Here is a 17,470-nt window from a genome sequence, read left to right as displayed (position 1 = left end):
GAAATTTCAAATATCCATCGTGACATTACTGAAGTAATCTACTAGTGACCTTACCTGGCCAGATGAGACAGCATTGTGAAAACAGAGTGGCGCACAGCTGGAGAGAACAAGACAGAAGCCCCAACCCTAAAAGGTTACCATCCCCATGGTCGCTGGGCTGATGAACACAGGGCAAGTCCTAGGCTGTAAATTACTGCTTTCTACAGAGGCAGTGGGAGTGAGAGAGTGACAGACAGAAAGCCTGATCTTATTTCTACTGAAACCCTGTTACCCAGAAAAGTGCTTCTATATGCAGAAAGACAAACTTAGAAGCCAGAACTTGGGCTGCCTCGGTGGGAAAAGGCACTTGCTGTCAAGACTGATGGATAACCCAAGTTCGATCCCTGGACAAGGAAAGAACCAGTTTGATGTCTATGTGTGCACACTCGTGGAGAGGCTTTGGGTATAGGGCAAGTGTTTTATTATAACAATGCTCATGCCTTTTAAAGATGTGGGAAAGCCTTTGTGCTAAGCTAAGTGGAAGCTAATGAAGAAAGCTGACAGGAATCTCTGCTGGATACACAGCCCATGCCCTACACAGCCAGTGGAAGAGATCCGCTGCCCCTCCCACCTCTAGCAGGCAGCACAGAAGAAAGCAAGGACTTTACATAGTGGGACCCCTCTTGCTAAGCTACTTAGGGAGCTAGAGAGAATAGCTTAGTGGGTAAAGCGAGCAAGACCTGAGTTCAAATGTCTAGAAACCTCGTGAGGCTGCGCGTGGCAGCTCTGCAGTAACCCCAGTGCTCCTGTAGTGACAGGAAGTCCCGGAGGCTCTTGGGTCAGCTAGCCTGGCCCAGGAAGTGGCAAACAAGGCACCTACCATATAGAAGGCAGGCCTGGAGACACTGAGCTGGGCTTGGAGGTCAGTCTCCCTCAGCTTTGCCACTACCCAGCTCAGCAGAGGCCAGAGACAGATGGGAGCAGTTACAGCGTCACAGATGACCAACAGACTGCAGCCTCCTTAAAGTGGAGGTTTTGTAGGGGGGAGGGGTTCCACCTCTGCTTACAGGCAGACTTGTGAGTAGGGCAGGTTGTGTTCCAGGGACAACAGGTGACAGGATAAGCAGGAGCTCCCAGCAGCAGCGAGTACATAAAGGGCATATTCAAGGGAAAACGTTCAGGGGATCAGCCAGGGGCAATCCAGGACAAGTGGACCTCCCCTCTGCCCTGCAGCTTCTGGGCTAACCCCAGTCTGCCCTCCAGCGTGGCTCCCTACCATCTCCTCTGAGATAGCATCAGGTTCCTTGGTGGGAGGGGCTGCTGGGAGTTATGTAGACTTGATAGGCTTAGTGTGTGTGCAGGGCAGGGGGCACAGACAGTGGTGGCTCTATCTGGCACTGCCACAGAGGAAGTAGGCTGAGCCACCTGCCCAGAAAGGGACCAGTAGTTTTCATTTGTCTCTTGGTCCAATCACTTGCTCACTAGAGGGGCTGGAGTTGCTGTATGCTCAGGGGTGGCCACTGCTGCTGGGAACATGCTGTTCAGTGCTGCCCTGGACAAGGTGACCAGAGTCCAAGACTGGAGACTCAGAAGACGAGCCAAAAATCCAAGCTACCTTTCAGCACCAAGGCTGGGTCAGAACAAACACACACCCTTGGCCTGTTTTGCTGTCTTTCCTCTGGCACTGCTTAGTTATAGTCAAGTGTGTGCCATGACCTGGACAGGGAAGGCCGCTCTTGCATCATCTACCCAGCAGCATGCGGTGGCCACAGCGGGGCACTGCCTCATCCAGTGTGTCCTTTCTTGTCACCACTTTCTCGACACTGGCAAATGGGCTGCAGCCCCACAACAGTATAGTCAGGGGCCCAGCTAAGTCACCACACAATCTGGCAGCTGGCCTTCAGGATGTCAAAAGTCACTGTCACCAGCTGCTGCCTCGTGAGCGCAGCCACTGCTTTCCTAAGAGGCTTCTCAAATAATGCATATGGGGCACACAACCCATGTCCCTCCTCATTCCATCTTTGTTCAGTGTCAAATTCGTACCCAAATTAACAACTAATATGTTCTTATTCCTCACGCGGGGTCAGCCATGAACAGCAGACTCACTCCGGAAGCTAGCACCATGCCTTTCCTATGTCTGACACATCTAGAGTCAGTAAGTCCTGTCTGTTAGATCCAATCTGCACCTCCGACCATCAGAGCAGACATTGAGTGAAAGCACCCAGCCACCACTTTGAAGCATCCAGCTGGAAAACTCAAACAGACATGGAGTTTGCTCTCTGGCAAAAGCATCACCATGTTTCCCGGACCATCAGCTGAAATTTAAAATGCCAAAGTTACACAAAAATAGTGATCAGTGATGTACCCTGGCATGGGGGTGAGCGGGGCGGCTATGCCAGGTAAAGAGGCCAGGAGGGCACAGTGCTGCTGCTCCCAATGCCAGCCATCCCAGCTCCAGGTGGAGGCACGTCCACACAGCATGTCCAGACCGTTCCGTAGAGAAAACCCTTCCGCTTTTCTAACAACTCAGCATAGACACAGCTCCAGCACCACCGTATGGTGAACCAGTGTGCAGGGACGGCTTTTTAGGACTTAAAGCAAGACATTTGGAGGCATGTGGGGCTGGAGAGATGCTTCATTAGCATGCTTGCAGGGCAAGCTTAACCCAAGCTCAGATCCTCAGCACCACAGAAAGCCAGGTGCAGTGGTCCTCACTTGCAACCCAGCGACGGGGAAGGGAACAGGTCGGTCCTCGGGTCCTACTATAGTCAAAATGGTGAGCTCCGGGTTCAGTAAGAGACTGTTTCAAGTGTGACTGAGGAAGACATCCAACTGAAAACTCTATCCTCTATCCTCTATGGCTACACTAGTGGGCACACACACCCATCTGCATACCACATGCAAAAAAATGTGAGGTACTTAGCAACCAAACAGTAATGGCCACCCAAGGCTGAGCACTGTGGAGCAGACAGCGCAGTGATGAGCTGGGTAACGCTTTAGAGAAAAACAGACTGCATATAAGATGATGGTGCATCTGAAACCCACGATCTCTCCATTTCTGTATCTCCAGACACACTAATATCTACTGCTCTTCCAACTGTCCATGATCTTCTGGGTATCACCTGCTGCACTTGCAGCCAGGAGCCCGATTCCACAGGTCTGTAGGTGACACCATCTACATTTGTGTAAGCACATGATGTTTTTTTTTTTTTTTTTTTTTGGTTTTTGAGACATGGTTTCTCTGTGTAGCCCTGGCTGTCCTGGAACTCACTTTGTAGACCAGGCTGGCCTCGAACTCAGAAATCCGCCTGCCTCTGCCTCCCGAGTGCTGGGATTAAAGGCGTGCGCCACCACATGATGTTTTAAGTGACAAAATTACCCACTAACAACGCCCATGGTGCAGAGCGCAGGCCCATCATAAGGCACGGCTGCCAGTGGTTCCTACTCAAGCCCCAAATGCTTTCTTCTAATTCACTGGCAGTCTGCACTGCGTAGGTGGGAGCTTATTTGTACCAATGCTGCAGCCAAAATACGACACACATTTGCATGTCATCCAGTGTCAAGGACAAGACCGAGAACCATGTGGCTAGAATGGTATGTCGCCGAGTGTGCCATCTTACATATGCAACCTAAGAAAAGGCAAAGGCGAAGTGTTCATCCACAGCAAGCATAGGGACCTGAGAAAGAGCCAATGAAGAAGAGGCAAGGCAGCCGAGGGCTCGCTTTGTCCTTACCCGGCTAGTCCCTGTGAGCGCCACACCCCGTGCATGGCAGAGAGCACGTTCCCCACAGCAGTGCTGGAACCCGCCTAGGGAAGATAAGGAAGGGAGAGAGGGCCGTTACCTTCTGGTTCTCTGAGCAGACTCCCCTCACCTTCATCCAAGGCTTGCCCTGGGGTTAGCTTGGAAATCTTGCCTACATTTAGACATACAGACAAATACTTGGGGATGGGGGCGGGGGGGGGGCAGCTTCTCATAGCTCACCTAGAAACTAATGGTAACTATTCAACAGGAAGCCCGATGGGGGTGGCACTTCTACGTTTGCATGGGTCTATCTTTAAAATGACCCCGTCATCAGGGTTGGTCCTCTGTACTCTGAGAGTATACTCGGTCCAGGGATGTTACTGGAATTCCTTAAAGCTCAGCTCAGAGCTTGTTTTGTTGTTTGGTTTTCCTTTTAACAACATGGACAACTGTCTTCAGTGGTCACCGCGACCCATGGCCTGAGTTCTGACTCTGCAGATCAGCTGCCTCAGAACATGAAGCCTGTCAGCCTCTCTCAAGGCTTAGATCTGAAAACAGCAAGAGCAAGCAGGGGCCCTCAGATGTGCCGCTCCCACGGCACAGCTGGGAGAGTGCTGGAGAAATGGAAGCGTGCTACACACAGATCCATCACAGTGACAGCTGCCAACATGCGGTGGCGATGACAGAGCCGCTCTTCCAAAGTCAGGGTTATTAATGGTCCGGCAGGTTCTCCGATGCTTCCACCCCCATACCCTCCGCTAACAGACACGGCATAGAACCTGCATTATCTGATACCCACCTTTGCCAGCATGATCCTTGTCTTAGCCACGTCCAGAGGTGTAGTCACTGCAGCTGCAAAGCCACCTGTGTGTAAGACCCAGCAGTCAGTGACATGTCCAGACTCGACAGTAACCTACACGTCTACACATAACTGCGCCGAGTACACATAACTGTCAGAATAACTTGCCATCGTGTCTACATGACGGCGTTGAGAGCAGGATACACGTGAACAAGTTCATCTCCCTATTTCACATCTTTTGCCGTACTGGAGAAAGAAGGTGAAGGGTACTCAGGCTGAGGAGTGAGGCCCTGCGACTCACCTTGCTCTCCCACCGCCTGGTACACTAATCCAAATGTGTACATGACACATGTCAATGGCCAGATGTGGATTTTCGGGGAGAGAAGCACATGGCTCCCAGGGCTTTGGGGAATCGCACCTTCCTGCAGGCTACCTGTCTTAAAGCACCAGGACGCTTTGGTGCTCCTGTTCTGATGAGACAGATGGGCAGGCTCCGTCCTGTGTGTCACAGGGGCTTCTGTATAACCAGCCAAGCTCTTCATGATACAAGACTATGTTTTCTTTATTTCCGTATAGCCTCTGCATCACCCCTTGCCCTGGCGTGCATTTGGCCTCCGCACTCTCACTAGGTTTTCCTCATCTAATTTCTGTGATGTCAAACTGTCCATAGATTTTTAACAGTGTTCATATCTGTGGACACAGAATCCAAAACTCTTATTGCTAATGTAAACTACAGTTTGTGGTCTGACATGATTTTGTTTGCTTAAGACAAGGCCTTCAGACTATGTACTTGGAGCTAGCCTGAAAATTGCTATGTAGATCAGGCTGGTCTCGAACCCACAGAACTAGCTTTCACCCCCACCCACCTGGGATTAAAGGCATGTGACACCACCATACCAAGCTTGATGTCAATATTTTCTTCATTTGGTACAACAATGCAGTTGAAACCCTGAAAGGCCAGAAGAATGGAGAAATAACACCCCCCCCCCCCACACACACACCCTAAAGGGCTTTCAGGAGGTTCAGCTCCTAGGAGCTGCCGATGAGCAGCTGTTTGGGGGGGGGGGGTTTGCACAGAGGCTCTAGAAATAGCTCCAGGCGCCCCCTGCTGTGGTGTGTGAGCAAAAAGGGCATTTGACCTCTGACAAATATCTTTCTAAATACGGGGCTGAAATGAAGTTGTTACAGTGACCCTGGCTGCGGTGACATCTGTTCTGACAGTTGTGGGAAGGCCAGGCCTGCCCACTCCTTGTTTATGTTCTATTTTCAGTTACCCACAATTGGCCCACATCTTAGGCCTGTCAGTGCCCCCTTTGTCTAGAACCTCTTACTTTTTGTCCTTTTAGACAGTTTGTGAGCCACCGAGATGGCTTGCAAGTTCAGAGCATTTGCCATGAAGCTACGTGGAGGAAGAAGGAAGCTAACCCTCACCTGCCCTGACTCCCCAAGCTTCCATGGCACACACGTGCCTTCACCCCCACCCACCACACACTACACAGACAGATCTTACAACAGTCAAAAACTGAGGTCCGCTCAGAGGTCCAGCTTTGGCCCTGGTCCCTGATGCCTCAAAGGCTCACCTGTAAAGTGCAGGCAACCGTGGGGCAGATTCTCGTCACTAAAGAGTCCCTACAGTGTCTAGAAGAGGAGTAACCCACAGCAGTGCTAATAGGTAGGACCTCCAGTCTCGGCGGGCACTGTGCTCATTAGCTCTTTGATAACTTGATACAAGCTGGAGTCATCTGGAACATTACTTGAGGAGTGGCCTGTAAGCAAGTCTGATTCGTGTGTGAGGGCCCAGCCTACTGTGGGCAGTGCCACCCCTTGCCAGGTGGTCCTAGGTTGTAGGAAAGGGCGGGCTGAGCAAGGCATGTCGGGCAAGCCTATACAGTGTCCCTCCACGGACTCTGCTTCCTTCCCTGCTTTGAGTTCCATTCCTGACTTCAGAAAAAGATACAAGCTGAACTAAACCCCTTCTTCCCACGTTTAGTTTTGGTGTTTATCACAGCAACAGGACGCAAGCTAAGACATGGGTAGAGAGAATGGGTGATTTTTCTTCCCATCTCTAATCTAGTGCACATAGTAGGCACTCAATATGCGTAGTTATATCTCCAGACAAGTCTACAGTTTTTACAAACTAAGCATGTAAGGTGACCCTGTAAGACGCAGGGAAGGGCTGGCACTAGTGCCACCCTCGCTTACTTGCCAGGCTCTCCAGATTGATGCCAGCACCATCGCTGGTGTCTACTGCTGCCACACAGCAGCCGTATGGAGCTGGGAACAAGGCTGCAAATATGCTAGCCCCTAAAATGATCTCGCCACACCCAAGGACTCTGGTACAACAACACACTAAAATAAGTCTGAGCATTAAACTTTATTCTTTTATGTAAAAATATTCACAAGCTGCCCTAAATCAACTCATAAAGCTGACAGAGAACATTTAATAAATTTGGTTAACTCAAGCCGAACCTGCCCTGGCCACAGACAGGTTAACCATCCTTCCCTGTGGACACCTGGATATTCTCCAGAGATGTGGGCTCCGTGAAAGTAGTGTGGAAGAAAGATGAACTCAAAACATTTTTTAGCTTTGATAGGCCCTGATTTTACTACCACACTGAGATCTGTACTTTATGGAAGGCATTAATAAATCAATTTAAAGGCCCTCAAACGCTGGGCTACTTTAACTCACACAGGGCACAGTTTTGTATCTTTAACATTTAGATTAAAAAGTAGTATTATTAGAGGATAAATGTAAGGAACACACTAGCACACCAGATAGGAAACAACCATTAGGCACAGCAAACACAGACTGTTCTCAAGTGAACCTAGCTCCTGGGGTGTTTACTGAATGTTAAGCTGGGCCATATCCACTGATCTGATTTTCACAGAAAAACTACTTTCTGCCTTGGGGAACAAATGCCCTCTGACAGGCAAAGGAACTCCTTTCTTTCTGACAGCCTGGGGCTATCACCTCAGAGCAGAAGCTAGGAATGTACAGGAGGGCAGTGAGGTGGAGGCCCAAGCTCAGCCCCGGCAGCCTGGCTTCTCTCTGCTCCTGGATCCTCGTAGCTGATGCTTTCAGGAGCAAGACCTCCTTCCTGCACCCCTCACACTTAGTCTGCAAGCACGGCTCCACAGTGTGGCTGTGTGACCCAGCCTGTGCCAAGCTCTCACCTCTGTCACACACTGAATCCTGCATTCCGTGCTACCACGCTAGGATGAGAGAGCTGCCTCTCCCTCATTTCTTCTCTCTTAAGAGAATGTAAGAAGTTTCTACTGTAAGAAACTGATCAAAAGATACTGGAATGCCATAATGGGAGGAAGTATACCATATCAATACTCAACATCACTGTTTTAAGAGTCAGGGCCTGGAGTGAGGAGCTGGCAAGGTCTTTCTTTTTCCTTACTTTAACCCTGACCAAAAGCCAGGGGAATGTCTAAGCATGACAAGCCATCAACACCTCCAATCTCAAGAGACAGTTTGGGTATTTGTGCCAAGTCGTTTATGAAACAAGCAGGAGCAAGGAGCAGGCCGAGGATGGCAGAGCACGGTTCTTGGCGATGGCCACGCACGCCAGGGTAAACTTGGAAAACACAAATGCAGAAGAAATCTGATCTGATGGCGGGCGAGTTTGATCCTGAGGAGAAGGGAGTCCATAGGCAGTGTGTGGGTGTCTGGACAGGACTGTGGATAGCAGGCCGTTCTTCATCTCCCCGGCCGTACAAGACAGGGCTGCAATCTGTCCGCTCTTGCAGAACTCCAATTTACTCAATTTGGACTATTTTCAAATTACGTTTATCCTGCAGCAATGTTTTCAAAATACTCATCTTGTTTCTCTAGACTAACATTTATACCAAGTAACCCCCCCCCAATAAACAAAAACATATTTGTTTTTTAATGTATAAAGATCTGTTAACATTTCCCACGCAGGTCCTAAATGCTTCTCTTTGGCAGAATCTCATCTGAAAACAGTGAGGTGGCCGGGGAGAACGTTTACAGCCTTTAATAGGAAAGCACACTGCACAGTGACTTCAGATCCTGACATCTTCCAGTGCCATTCAAGAGAGAGCAGCTTGCCATGTGGGGGAAGGGAGTGCTGCTTTTTCTTGCTGGGAGAGTGAGGAGTCCTTACTGCTGGTCAGCCTTACAGATCACCAAGGGCCAACACACATTATAGCACTGCATCCCTTCAGGGAGGAGTGAGTATTGCTATGCTACGGATCAGAGAACTGGTGCTCAGAGAGCCCAACATCTTCTCCAGGAACTGGGGCCAAACCAGAGACTCAGCCACTTGTCAGACAGAAAGCCCAGCCTAGGTTCCAGACACTATCCCAGCCCAGCCTCACGGCAGCCTTAGTGAACTACCACCTTCTGATGGTAGGTTCTCACTACAGAGGTAGTGTGACAGAAACTGTCCCCTTTGACAAATGTGTCATGCAAAGGGGACTGTATTGAAAGCCATTTCCCAAACACATAGTATCAATGTATCTGCATGTGAATCTCTGCTCTCATGGTGTGGGGTCTCTATCGGAACATGCTTATCCCTTACTTGAAGATGGACAAGTTTTAGAGCAGTGGTTTTCAATGTGAGGGTCGAATGACCCTTCTCAGGGGTCACCTAAGACCATCAGAAAACCACAGATATCCACTTTATATCCATAACAGTAGAAAAATTACAGTTATAAAGTAGCAACAAAAACAGTTTTATGGGGTGGGGGTGGGGGTCATAAGGAACTGTAATGAAGGGTCAGAGCACTAGGCTGGCTGAGAACCACTGTTTGAAAGTATTCAACTCCAAGAAGTGGCTTTCCTTGACCAGGGCAACTAAATTCCCATAACGTTTACTTAGTGTTCTGCATCCAACACCACCCCCACCATCCCCTGGTCCCTTGACCAATTCAAGCAGACAGTCAACAAAAATAAACTTCTCTAAAGGGCTAGGTAGCAAACCTAACCTCTGGAAAATGAATTAAGACCACCTCCTCCTCTAACCGAGCCACAGACGATCCGGGTATGGAAGCTATTACCCTCCCCATCTGTGTGTGCTGATACCCCATCTCCAGGGAAAGTGCTTAGTTTTGGTGATTACTTCCACAACTTAAATAGATTTAAATTATTAACAAAGGAACCTATAAAATGTATGACTTCTACTGCCCTAATCAGTACATGGAAATAAATAAATCCAACAATTGATATAGAACTTGGAAAACAATCATTTTCCCCTAAAGTTGCTGATCTTCCAACCTACCTGTCCATCTGTTCACCAGCATTGCCTCTAAACCCCTTACAATTCTCTGGCCAAGTTCCATTTGCTTTACTGCAACTGCAGCTACCTGCATTTCTCTTTCTCTTAGGGGCTGAACTTACCACTTACTACATCCTTTAAAGCACCAGTGTTCTCGGGACTTCATGATAGGCAGCATGGTACTGCACACTGCACTCTGCTCTTGCTTTAATGTCTCCAGAATGCCCAGATGTTCACAAGGCTGTATTTCCTGCTCCATGCAGTTCAGCCTGCAGGAAGCTGTGGAGTGGCCCCTGCTCTCCCAATAGTAATTAATCTCCCGCACTGTCAAACATGTCACATGGGCTGTGAATCTCGGATCACCCACAACACTGCTCCTAGCAGACAGCTGTGCAGCACACCCCCACTCCCACAGAGTGCTTTATAAATTATCCTTAAGATAATCCAAGGGCCCGAGTGAGGCTTTAATAAAGATAAAAAGAGAGAGAAAAATTTGTCAAAGACAAATTGGTTGTCATTGAAGCAGACACCTCTAACGGGTTTTTTTTTTCCCCTCTAAGATAATTCTTTTCGTAAATAGCAGTGAAGCTGTCTTCATCTAACGATCTGGAATTCCTGAGGAATGCTGTTTTGCACAGCTAGCATTTTCACATTCACGTCCCCCCCCCCCACACACACACACTCCGGTCTCTCCCAGTACAATATAATCCCTTGCACCTGCAAAAGCTCCGCAGACTGCTGACTGCCAAGAATCCACCACATGACCCCGCCGCCACGCCCAGAGGGCCTGTGTGGAAGGAGAAAGAAAAATACAAGTTATTCCATCTTGGAGTTTATCAGAACCTGCTGTGGGTTTAGCTTGGGATGGAACTTAAGTGAGAATCTATTTTGGAAGCATTCCTCAATGGTGACATAAGTGACTTTCCCAAGGATTTAACAGCATTCTAAAATTAGTCAAAAAAGTACGGGTGGCAGCTACATTACGGTTCTCAAAGGAAGCATTTTCAAGGACGATTTCATACCCACAAGGTAAAATAAAGATAACAAATTTATGACAATGAAATATTTTGCATATTTCCCATATAACTCTAAGCATATAATACAATACTTTATAATTATTCCAGAACAATATATGTCAACTTCCTTAGTTCTTTTCAAAGTCCTTATCCATAACCCACCTTTGGAAGATACTAGCTGTTACCTGTGCGCTACTTTAATTGAAGGGGTGGAACATGTTTTGAGACAGGGGCTAACAATAGTCCAGGCTACCCCCAAACCCAGGATCATGCTTCCTCAGATACCTAGTGCTAGGATTGCAGGTGTGTGCCACCGTGCCCAGCATCAATTTAAATTACTGAAAGCATGTTTATGCTGTTCACACAATAAGCTGGAATCATGCAAACACCACAGCAGGTGTGAGCTGGGGAACATGGTAGACAGTGTTTTGCTCGTTGAACACTTACTGCCTGGTATTATCATGGACTCTAACCCTCTGCAACTGCAAGCCACCATAAACATTTTCTTTTATGAATTGTTTTGGTCACAGTGTCTCTTCAGAGAAGTAGAAAAGCAGCTAAGATTTTTATGATGAAAAGGTCAGGGGGAAAAAAAAGCTGTATTGCTAATGTATCCATTCTGTCCAAAAACAATCCATGGCTTCCTGTAATCTGGATGAACTCTCAGAAGGATGTCCTGGGGAAATTGGCCATCTGATATTAAAATTCATATGGAAATGTGAAGAACCTAGAAGAGTTAAAACAACGTTGACAAAGAACGAATCTGGAAAATGGAACTTCTTCATTTCAAACTACATTAAACCTGTGACAGTCGAGAGTCCAGAACTGGAGTCTACAGTCTCCGGAGAGCAGACTTTGGGAGAACGACTTCACTGAGGGAGAGACTTCACTGAGGGAGAGACTTCACTGAGGGAGAGACTTCACTGAGGGAGGGACTTCACTGAGGGAGAGACTTCACTGAGGGAGGGATTTCACTGAGGGAGGGCCTTCACTGAGGGAGAGACTTCACTGAGGGAGAGACTTCACTGAGGGAGGGACTTCACTGAGGGAGGGACTTCACTGAGGGAGGGACTTCACTGAGGGAGGGACTTCACTGAGGGAGGGACTTCACTGAGGGAGGGACTTCACTGAGGGAGGGACTTCACTGAGGGAGGGACTTCACTGAGGGAGGGACTTCACTGAGGGAGGGACTTCACTGAGGGAGGGGCGGTTTATTTCAAGCTCTAGAGCCAGTGAGTGAGTATCCATACTGAAATCAAAACGAAAGCACCTCAGCCCAGACTTCCTAACCTAACAGATTATTAACTCAAAGGGAAAGATGGAAATACTCTTCAAAATGTGAAATTTACAAACACAAAGGGGAAAATCTTTGTGCCATGAAAATAGGCCAAGTTTTCTTACAAATGACACCAAAAGCAGGGTTCATAGCCTAGGCACCGTGGGCCGCGGCAGTGACCACAGCGCTAAGCCACAGCACTCAAAGAATCAGCACAGGTCTGGGACCAACTCCATCTATGTGGTGAGTCCTAGGTCAACTCCATCTATGTGGCGAGTCCTAGGTCAGCTTGGACCACGCAGTGAGGTCCTGCCTCCAGCAAAAGAAACAAAGTGCCTCCTCTGTAATATGAACATATTAAATATATATTAAATATATTAAAATAATTTGGACTTAATCAAAATGTAATGCTTATTCAAAAAACACTGTTCAGAGAATGAAAAGGTAAGTCACAGACATTTACAATGTTCTGAGAATACATTAAGAACTTTGCAATATCTTTAATTTCGATAATAGACAACCTGATACAAATACACAAGTATTTGAACATTCATAGATGGGAGATAAGTATGTGAAGAGAATGTACCATGCTAAAGCCATAGTAGAGGGGCTGGAGTAACAACTCAGTTAAACATGTGTACTGCTCTTACAGAGGCTGCACGCTTGGTTCCTGGTACCCATGTGGAGTGGCTCACGACTATCTATAATCTCCAGCTGCAGGCATCATGGATGCCTTCTTCTGACCTCTGTGGGCATCTATATCCACGTGCCCATACTTTCCCCTCCAAGGGACAGATGCACATATATACAGAACTTAAATTCAAAAACAACAAAACAACATAGTGATACAGTACTGCACATTTTACTAGAGTGTGAACACTTATAAATGCTGGCAACCAAGCTTGGGAGAGTAGTAGTGGGCAAATGTAAAATGTATAGCCATTTTGGAAAATAGCATGGTAGCTTTATAAGTTAAATGTACCTTACTTCTGACCTAACAACTTCCTTCTTAGTTATTAGTTATTTCTTTATTTGGAAGGAGGTCAGGCATTTCCCATGTAAAGGCTCGACTATAAATGCTCATGTAGAATTATCACTAATAGCCCCAAACTAGAAAAAGAAATGATGCACCTATGTCAGGAATATTGCTCACTAACAAGAAGGGAATGAAGTCTGATCTCTGTCACGATGTAGATATAGCACAGCATAGTTATGAGAGGAGGCAGATAAAAGAAAATGGGTTTACATTGTATAAAACTCTGGAATATGCAAACCAGCCACTAGTGGCAGGAATATCAATTGCTTAGAAGATAGTGAGGTGTGGCTAAGGAGAGAAGTTCCCAAAGGGATGTAGAACTTTTGGCTCTTAAGTCAGTCTATGGTCTCTTTGTAGCAGTGATTGTGTGTGCATGGCCATCCAAATTTATCAGATTGTGTACTTTAAATATATGAAGTTTAGTGCCTGCTTCCTCAGGGAAGCCAAGGAAGTGAGGTTTTTTGCAAGGCTGTTCCTCAGAAGCCTAAACAGAAGTACTATGATCCATCATCTAAGGTTGTTGGGAGATCACAGACTTCAGAAGACAATTAGAGACTAGACTAAGCATTGTGCAATAGTAATATTCCATGTGGTGCGATTATATCATGGCGGGAAGCACAGGAGCGGTCAGGCATGGCACTGGGACAATAATGGAGAGCTCACAAGCAGGAGGCAGAGAAAAGAGAACAGGGAAGGGCATGGCCTCTCTGAAACCTCAAAGCCCAGCCCCAGTGACACACCTCCTTCAGCAAGGCCACACCTCCTAATCCCTCCCAAACACTTCCAACAGGGGCCATTCTCATTCAAACCACCACAGTAATCATCTCTCCCTTCACTGGGGCTTTCTCTATTTTTTTCTAAACTCTGCACTAGCATTTCATAGGCTTTGACCCTGTTTTTATCAGATTTATTTTTAAGTACTCCACATGTTGCAGAACTATGTAAAGGAAACTGCTTGCTTTGAATAGTCAGTGTCTGTCTGTTCATTGCTAATAGAAACTGATCATCAATACAAATGATTGTGTATAATTTGTGTTCTACAACATCAGCCACTGAATGGTTCAGCTCTGCTCCTGTGTGGACACCATCAACTTTCTCTACAATTAAAGGCAGGCCTACTTCCTTTTTAATCAGAACATCATATCTTTGCCTTGTCCTGAAATAATGACCACACCCGTTCATTACCAAACATAGCTCCTGAATATCTTAGGTGTTTAGAATAGTACGATGACCCAGAAGTAGAGTGGTCTCTGGGGAACTGAACAAACATAGTACAAGTAAAACAAAACAGCTGACTCGGCATCCATCTCCTGTCTGAGTACTTATTTCCCCACTGACAACTCCCTCCGGAAGGGTTGTGACAGGATCACTAAAGACTGGGTGGTGATTCTACAAAAACAAGACAAGATGCACAGAGCTCTGTTTTCCTTGACAAGTTCAGGCTTTTAACACTGAATTGTTATTCAGTGCTGCTGTGTGATATTTCATTTCTTCCCAGCCCTATGAGGAGGGATAATTCTCTGTATATTTACTAAATCTACTGGATTAGAAGTATACCTATCAAATAGGCTTTTTAACCCTACTTAGGAAAACAAATAAGCTTTAAGAAACCTTGGTACAAATAAACTTCTAAAGTTCTAAGCTACACAGCACAGAATTTGGTAGATTTTAGGAAATGCTTTAATGTTTGAAAATAAATGGGTGCCTCTGTGGAAATCATTATTTTCTCCATTTCTCTATAAACATTAGAGATGCAATGGGACACAGGGAAGGACAAGAACATTTATGTTTCGTAGAAATAGTTATGTATTTATCCACAAAGCATGGATGTTAAATGTCTGCGTGTGCACACTCTCCCCTGCACCCCCCTCGCGTGTGTGTCTGTGTGTGTGTGTATGTGTGTGCCCGTGAGTCTGCCTTGCTCATGCTAGGTACATGTTCTAGCACTGAGCTATACCTCCAGCCCTTAACAGCAGGCCAGCTTTAACACCATCACTCACTAAAATACTGACTGGAGAAGAAATGCAGACATGAACCACATTTTCTTAGTGAGAAGAGGTCATCCTCAATTATTAATCTTCTGACATTTTCTCAAGAAGAGATGATTCCGAACACTCAAGCTGCTGCTCGCGGGCTTGATTTATAGCAACAGTAAAGAACAAACACGGGATGAAAGACATCACAGAAGTCAAAGGTGCTATGTAATTCATAATACAACAAATGTGCAGAACTGTCCTCCAGGTGTGTGCTGCAAGCTCAAGGGAACAACAGAACTTCCAGGACACTCCATGAGAGGTGTGTGTGTGATATACTATATATTATAAATATATTGCATGCATAGGAGGAAGAGGGTTTTGAAAAAGAGAGATGGGTGAAGCAGCTTTACAGAGGTGTCGGTGTGTTCTACAAAGAAAAAGGGAAAGAAATGATCAAAATAGATTCCAATGTTTGAAGACTGTTTAAATGTAGAATCCCTATAGACAAGCCTAACTTTTCACTTCACCTAGGCAAAATTAGCCTAAGAAGATATAAAGAAATCATTTTGTAATAAAGTGAAAACTAATAAAAATCTTAGGAAAAACAGTCCTTAAGTCCCTAGAGAAACTAAAACAAAGTCAGAGGCCAATGTCAGTGGAAAATTCAGTGTTAATAATGACTGACAGCAACAAGCACAACTGACTCCTCTAGCCACTAAACACATCACTCAATAGGACGCTCACCACAGTCACCTGAAGAATGTGCAACAGTTAGAGTTCAGTCATTCTTTAGACAGAAAACCTGAAGCTCCAAGATCTTAAATCACTAGCAAGCCTAGCAGTGATGTGAATGGGACCACGTGGTGTGTCCCCAATACAACACCGGGATTTGCACCACCTTCAAAGCAGAGCAGTATATGCAACAGAATAAATACAACAGGAACCACAGTTGCCACTGCAATGATACTGAAATATCCAAGAGAGGTGGCTTATGCCTATAATCCCAACATTTAGAAGAAAGATTACTAGGAGTTTGAGGCCAGCCTGGGCTACATAGTGAATTCTTTTTTTAATGAGTAACTGAATATAAAATCTTGGAAAAGTAATTTTGAGACTGACCAATCTAAACAGATCAGAACCATTTACAAATGCTACATCCTCGAGTTAGTAAGAACAGTAGGAACTGTGCTGATAAAAAGTACTACATATACATTAGAAAAATATTTGAAGTTGTAATTTAGCTCATATGTGTGGGGACAGGAGGATGGGATAAACCAAATCAAATCAAAACAAAACAAAAACAAACGAACAAACAAACAATAACTCACTGGGAAGCTAGGGAAGATCACTCACAAAAAGACTAAATAACTGGCTATATTTAGGTAAGTTCAGACCACACTGGCAATAGAATAAAAATAAAGATAGCCGCAGCAGTGGGCCACATGATTCGCACTGATGCTGTTGGATGCTCTCTGAGTAACTAGCATATCCCAAGTGGGATATTAAAGAATTTCCCAGATCTGTACAAACCACCAAGGGTGTGGTGCAGAGGCTAAGAGCAGTGTGGAGCAAACTTTCCAAGGTTGCGCAGCTGACACAGATGGCTTGTTTTGCTTTGCACAAAGCCACATATATTGTGACAGTCAGAACTGTCTGTGTGCCGCTTCTCCAGGTTAGCCACGGCCGCCGCACAATGTCCAGTGGAGTCACAGTGCATCAAGCAAATGGTAGAGAAAGAAGGTTTCACGCCAATAATGCTTAATTGTTGTAGTCTGTAACAGAGCTTTTTTGATGTTTAGTTTTCTTGCCTGAAGAAACTTTCTGAATGCATATGCAGACAGTTTAAGCTCCCATAACATTCTCAGCTTGAGTGAATACTCCCACTGCCACAGAAGTGGACCTGAAGCAGCCAGATGACAGGGGAGGTGAGCGAGTGAGGGACAGAAAGGGGTCCAAACATGAACAATCAATGTCGGAGTCTCAACTTTGAAGTTAAGTAAGAATTTAAAAATACAGAAGGCCACATATCTCAGGTATTTGCATCCTGATATCTATTCCATGGGTTTTTTTTTCCTTTTTCTTTTCAAATAAAAATGAAGTTCTATGATGACTATGTAGACATTCATTTATATCAGAGAGAAATTTAAATTTAAGGGTTGAGACCAGCCATCAGAATGTGTTTAACGTCTCCAGTGTCCCTTAGGTAAACCTTTCTTATTATGAGAGGGATAGAAACATTTCTAATAGCGTGTGCAAACAAATTTATTGTAAAATAATTTTAGACTTACAAGAGAGTTGCTGAAACAGCAGAGTCCCTACGTATTCTCCCACTAGCTTCCATAGTTTAATGATCAAACTTGACTACAGAAATCAGTATGCCCCTACTAAGTGCAGGCCTT

The 17,470-nt window shown here is 45.9% G+C and overlaps 1 protein-coding gene across 8 annotated transcripts in view; it reads right to left on the bottom strand.

The window, feature by feature from the left end:
* The window catches only part of Slc25a26 (solute carrier family 25 (mitochondrial carrier, phosphate carrier), member 26), a 104,365-nt gene that overhangs the window by 1,694 nt on the left and 85,201 nt on the right, over nt 1-17,470 (bottom strand). For 5 of the 8 annotated variants that reach the window (XM_006506517.4, XM_006506518.4, XM_006506519.4 and 2 more), the window contains 3 exons: nt 10,485-10,554; nt 4,522-4,586; nt 3,714-3,787 (listed from right to left, as the gene is read on the bottom strand). In XM_006506517.4, coding sequence (XP_006506580.1) covers nt 3,714-3,787; nt 4,522-4,586; nt 10,485-10,554 — 209 coding nt within the window. Of the gene's footprint in view, nt 1-3,713; nt 3,788-4,521; nt 4,587-10,484; nt 10,555-17,470 lie in introns of those variants that run through there. The other 3 variants (XR_003956252.1, XR_868874.3, XR_868875.3) reach the window with 3 other exon arrangements.

This window comes from Mus musculus, chromosome 6 (genome assembly GCF_000001635.26).
Source record: "Mus musculus strain C57BL/6J chromosome 6, GRCm38.p6 C57BL/6J".
Classification (NCBI taxonomy): Eukaryota; Metazoa; Chordata; class Mammalia; order Rodentia; family Muridae; genus Mus; species Mus musculus.
Note: the sequence above shows the minus strand (reverse complement) of the source record. Positions and strands in the feature narration are given on the sequence as shown.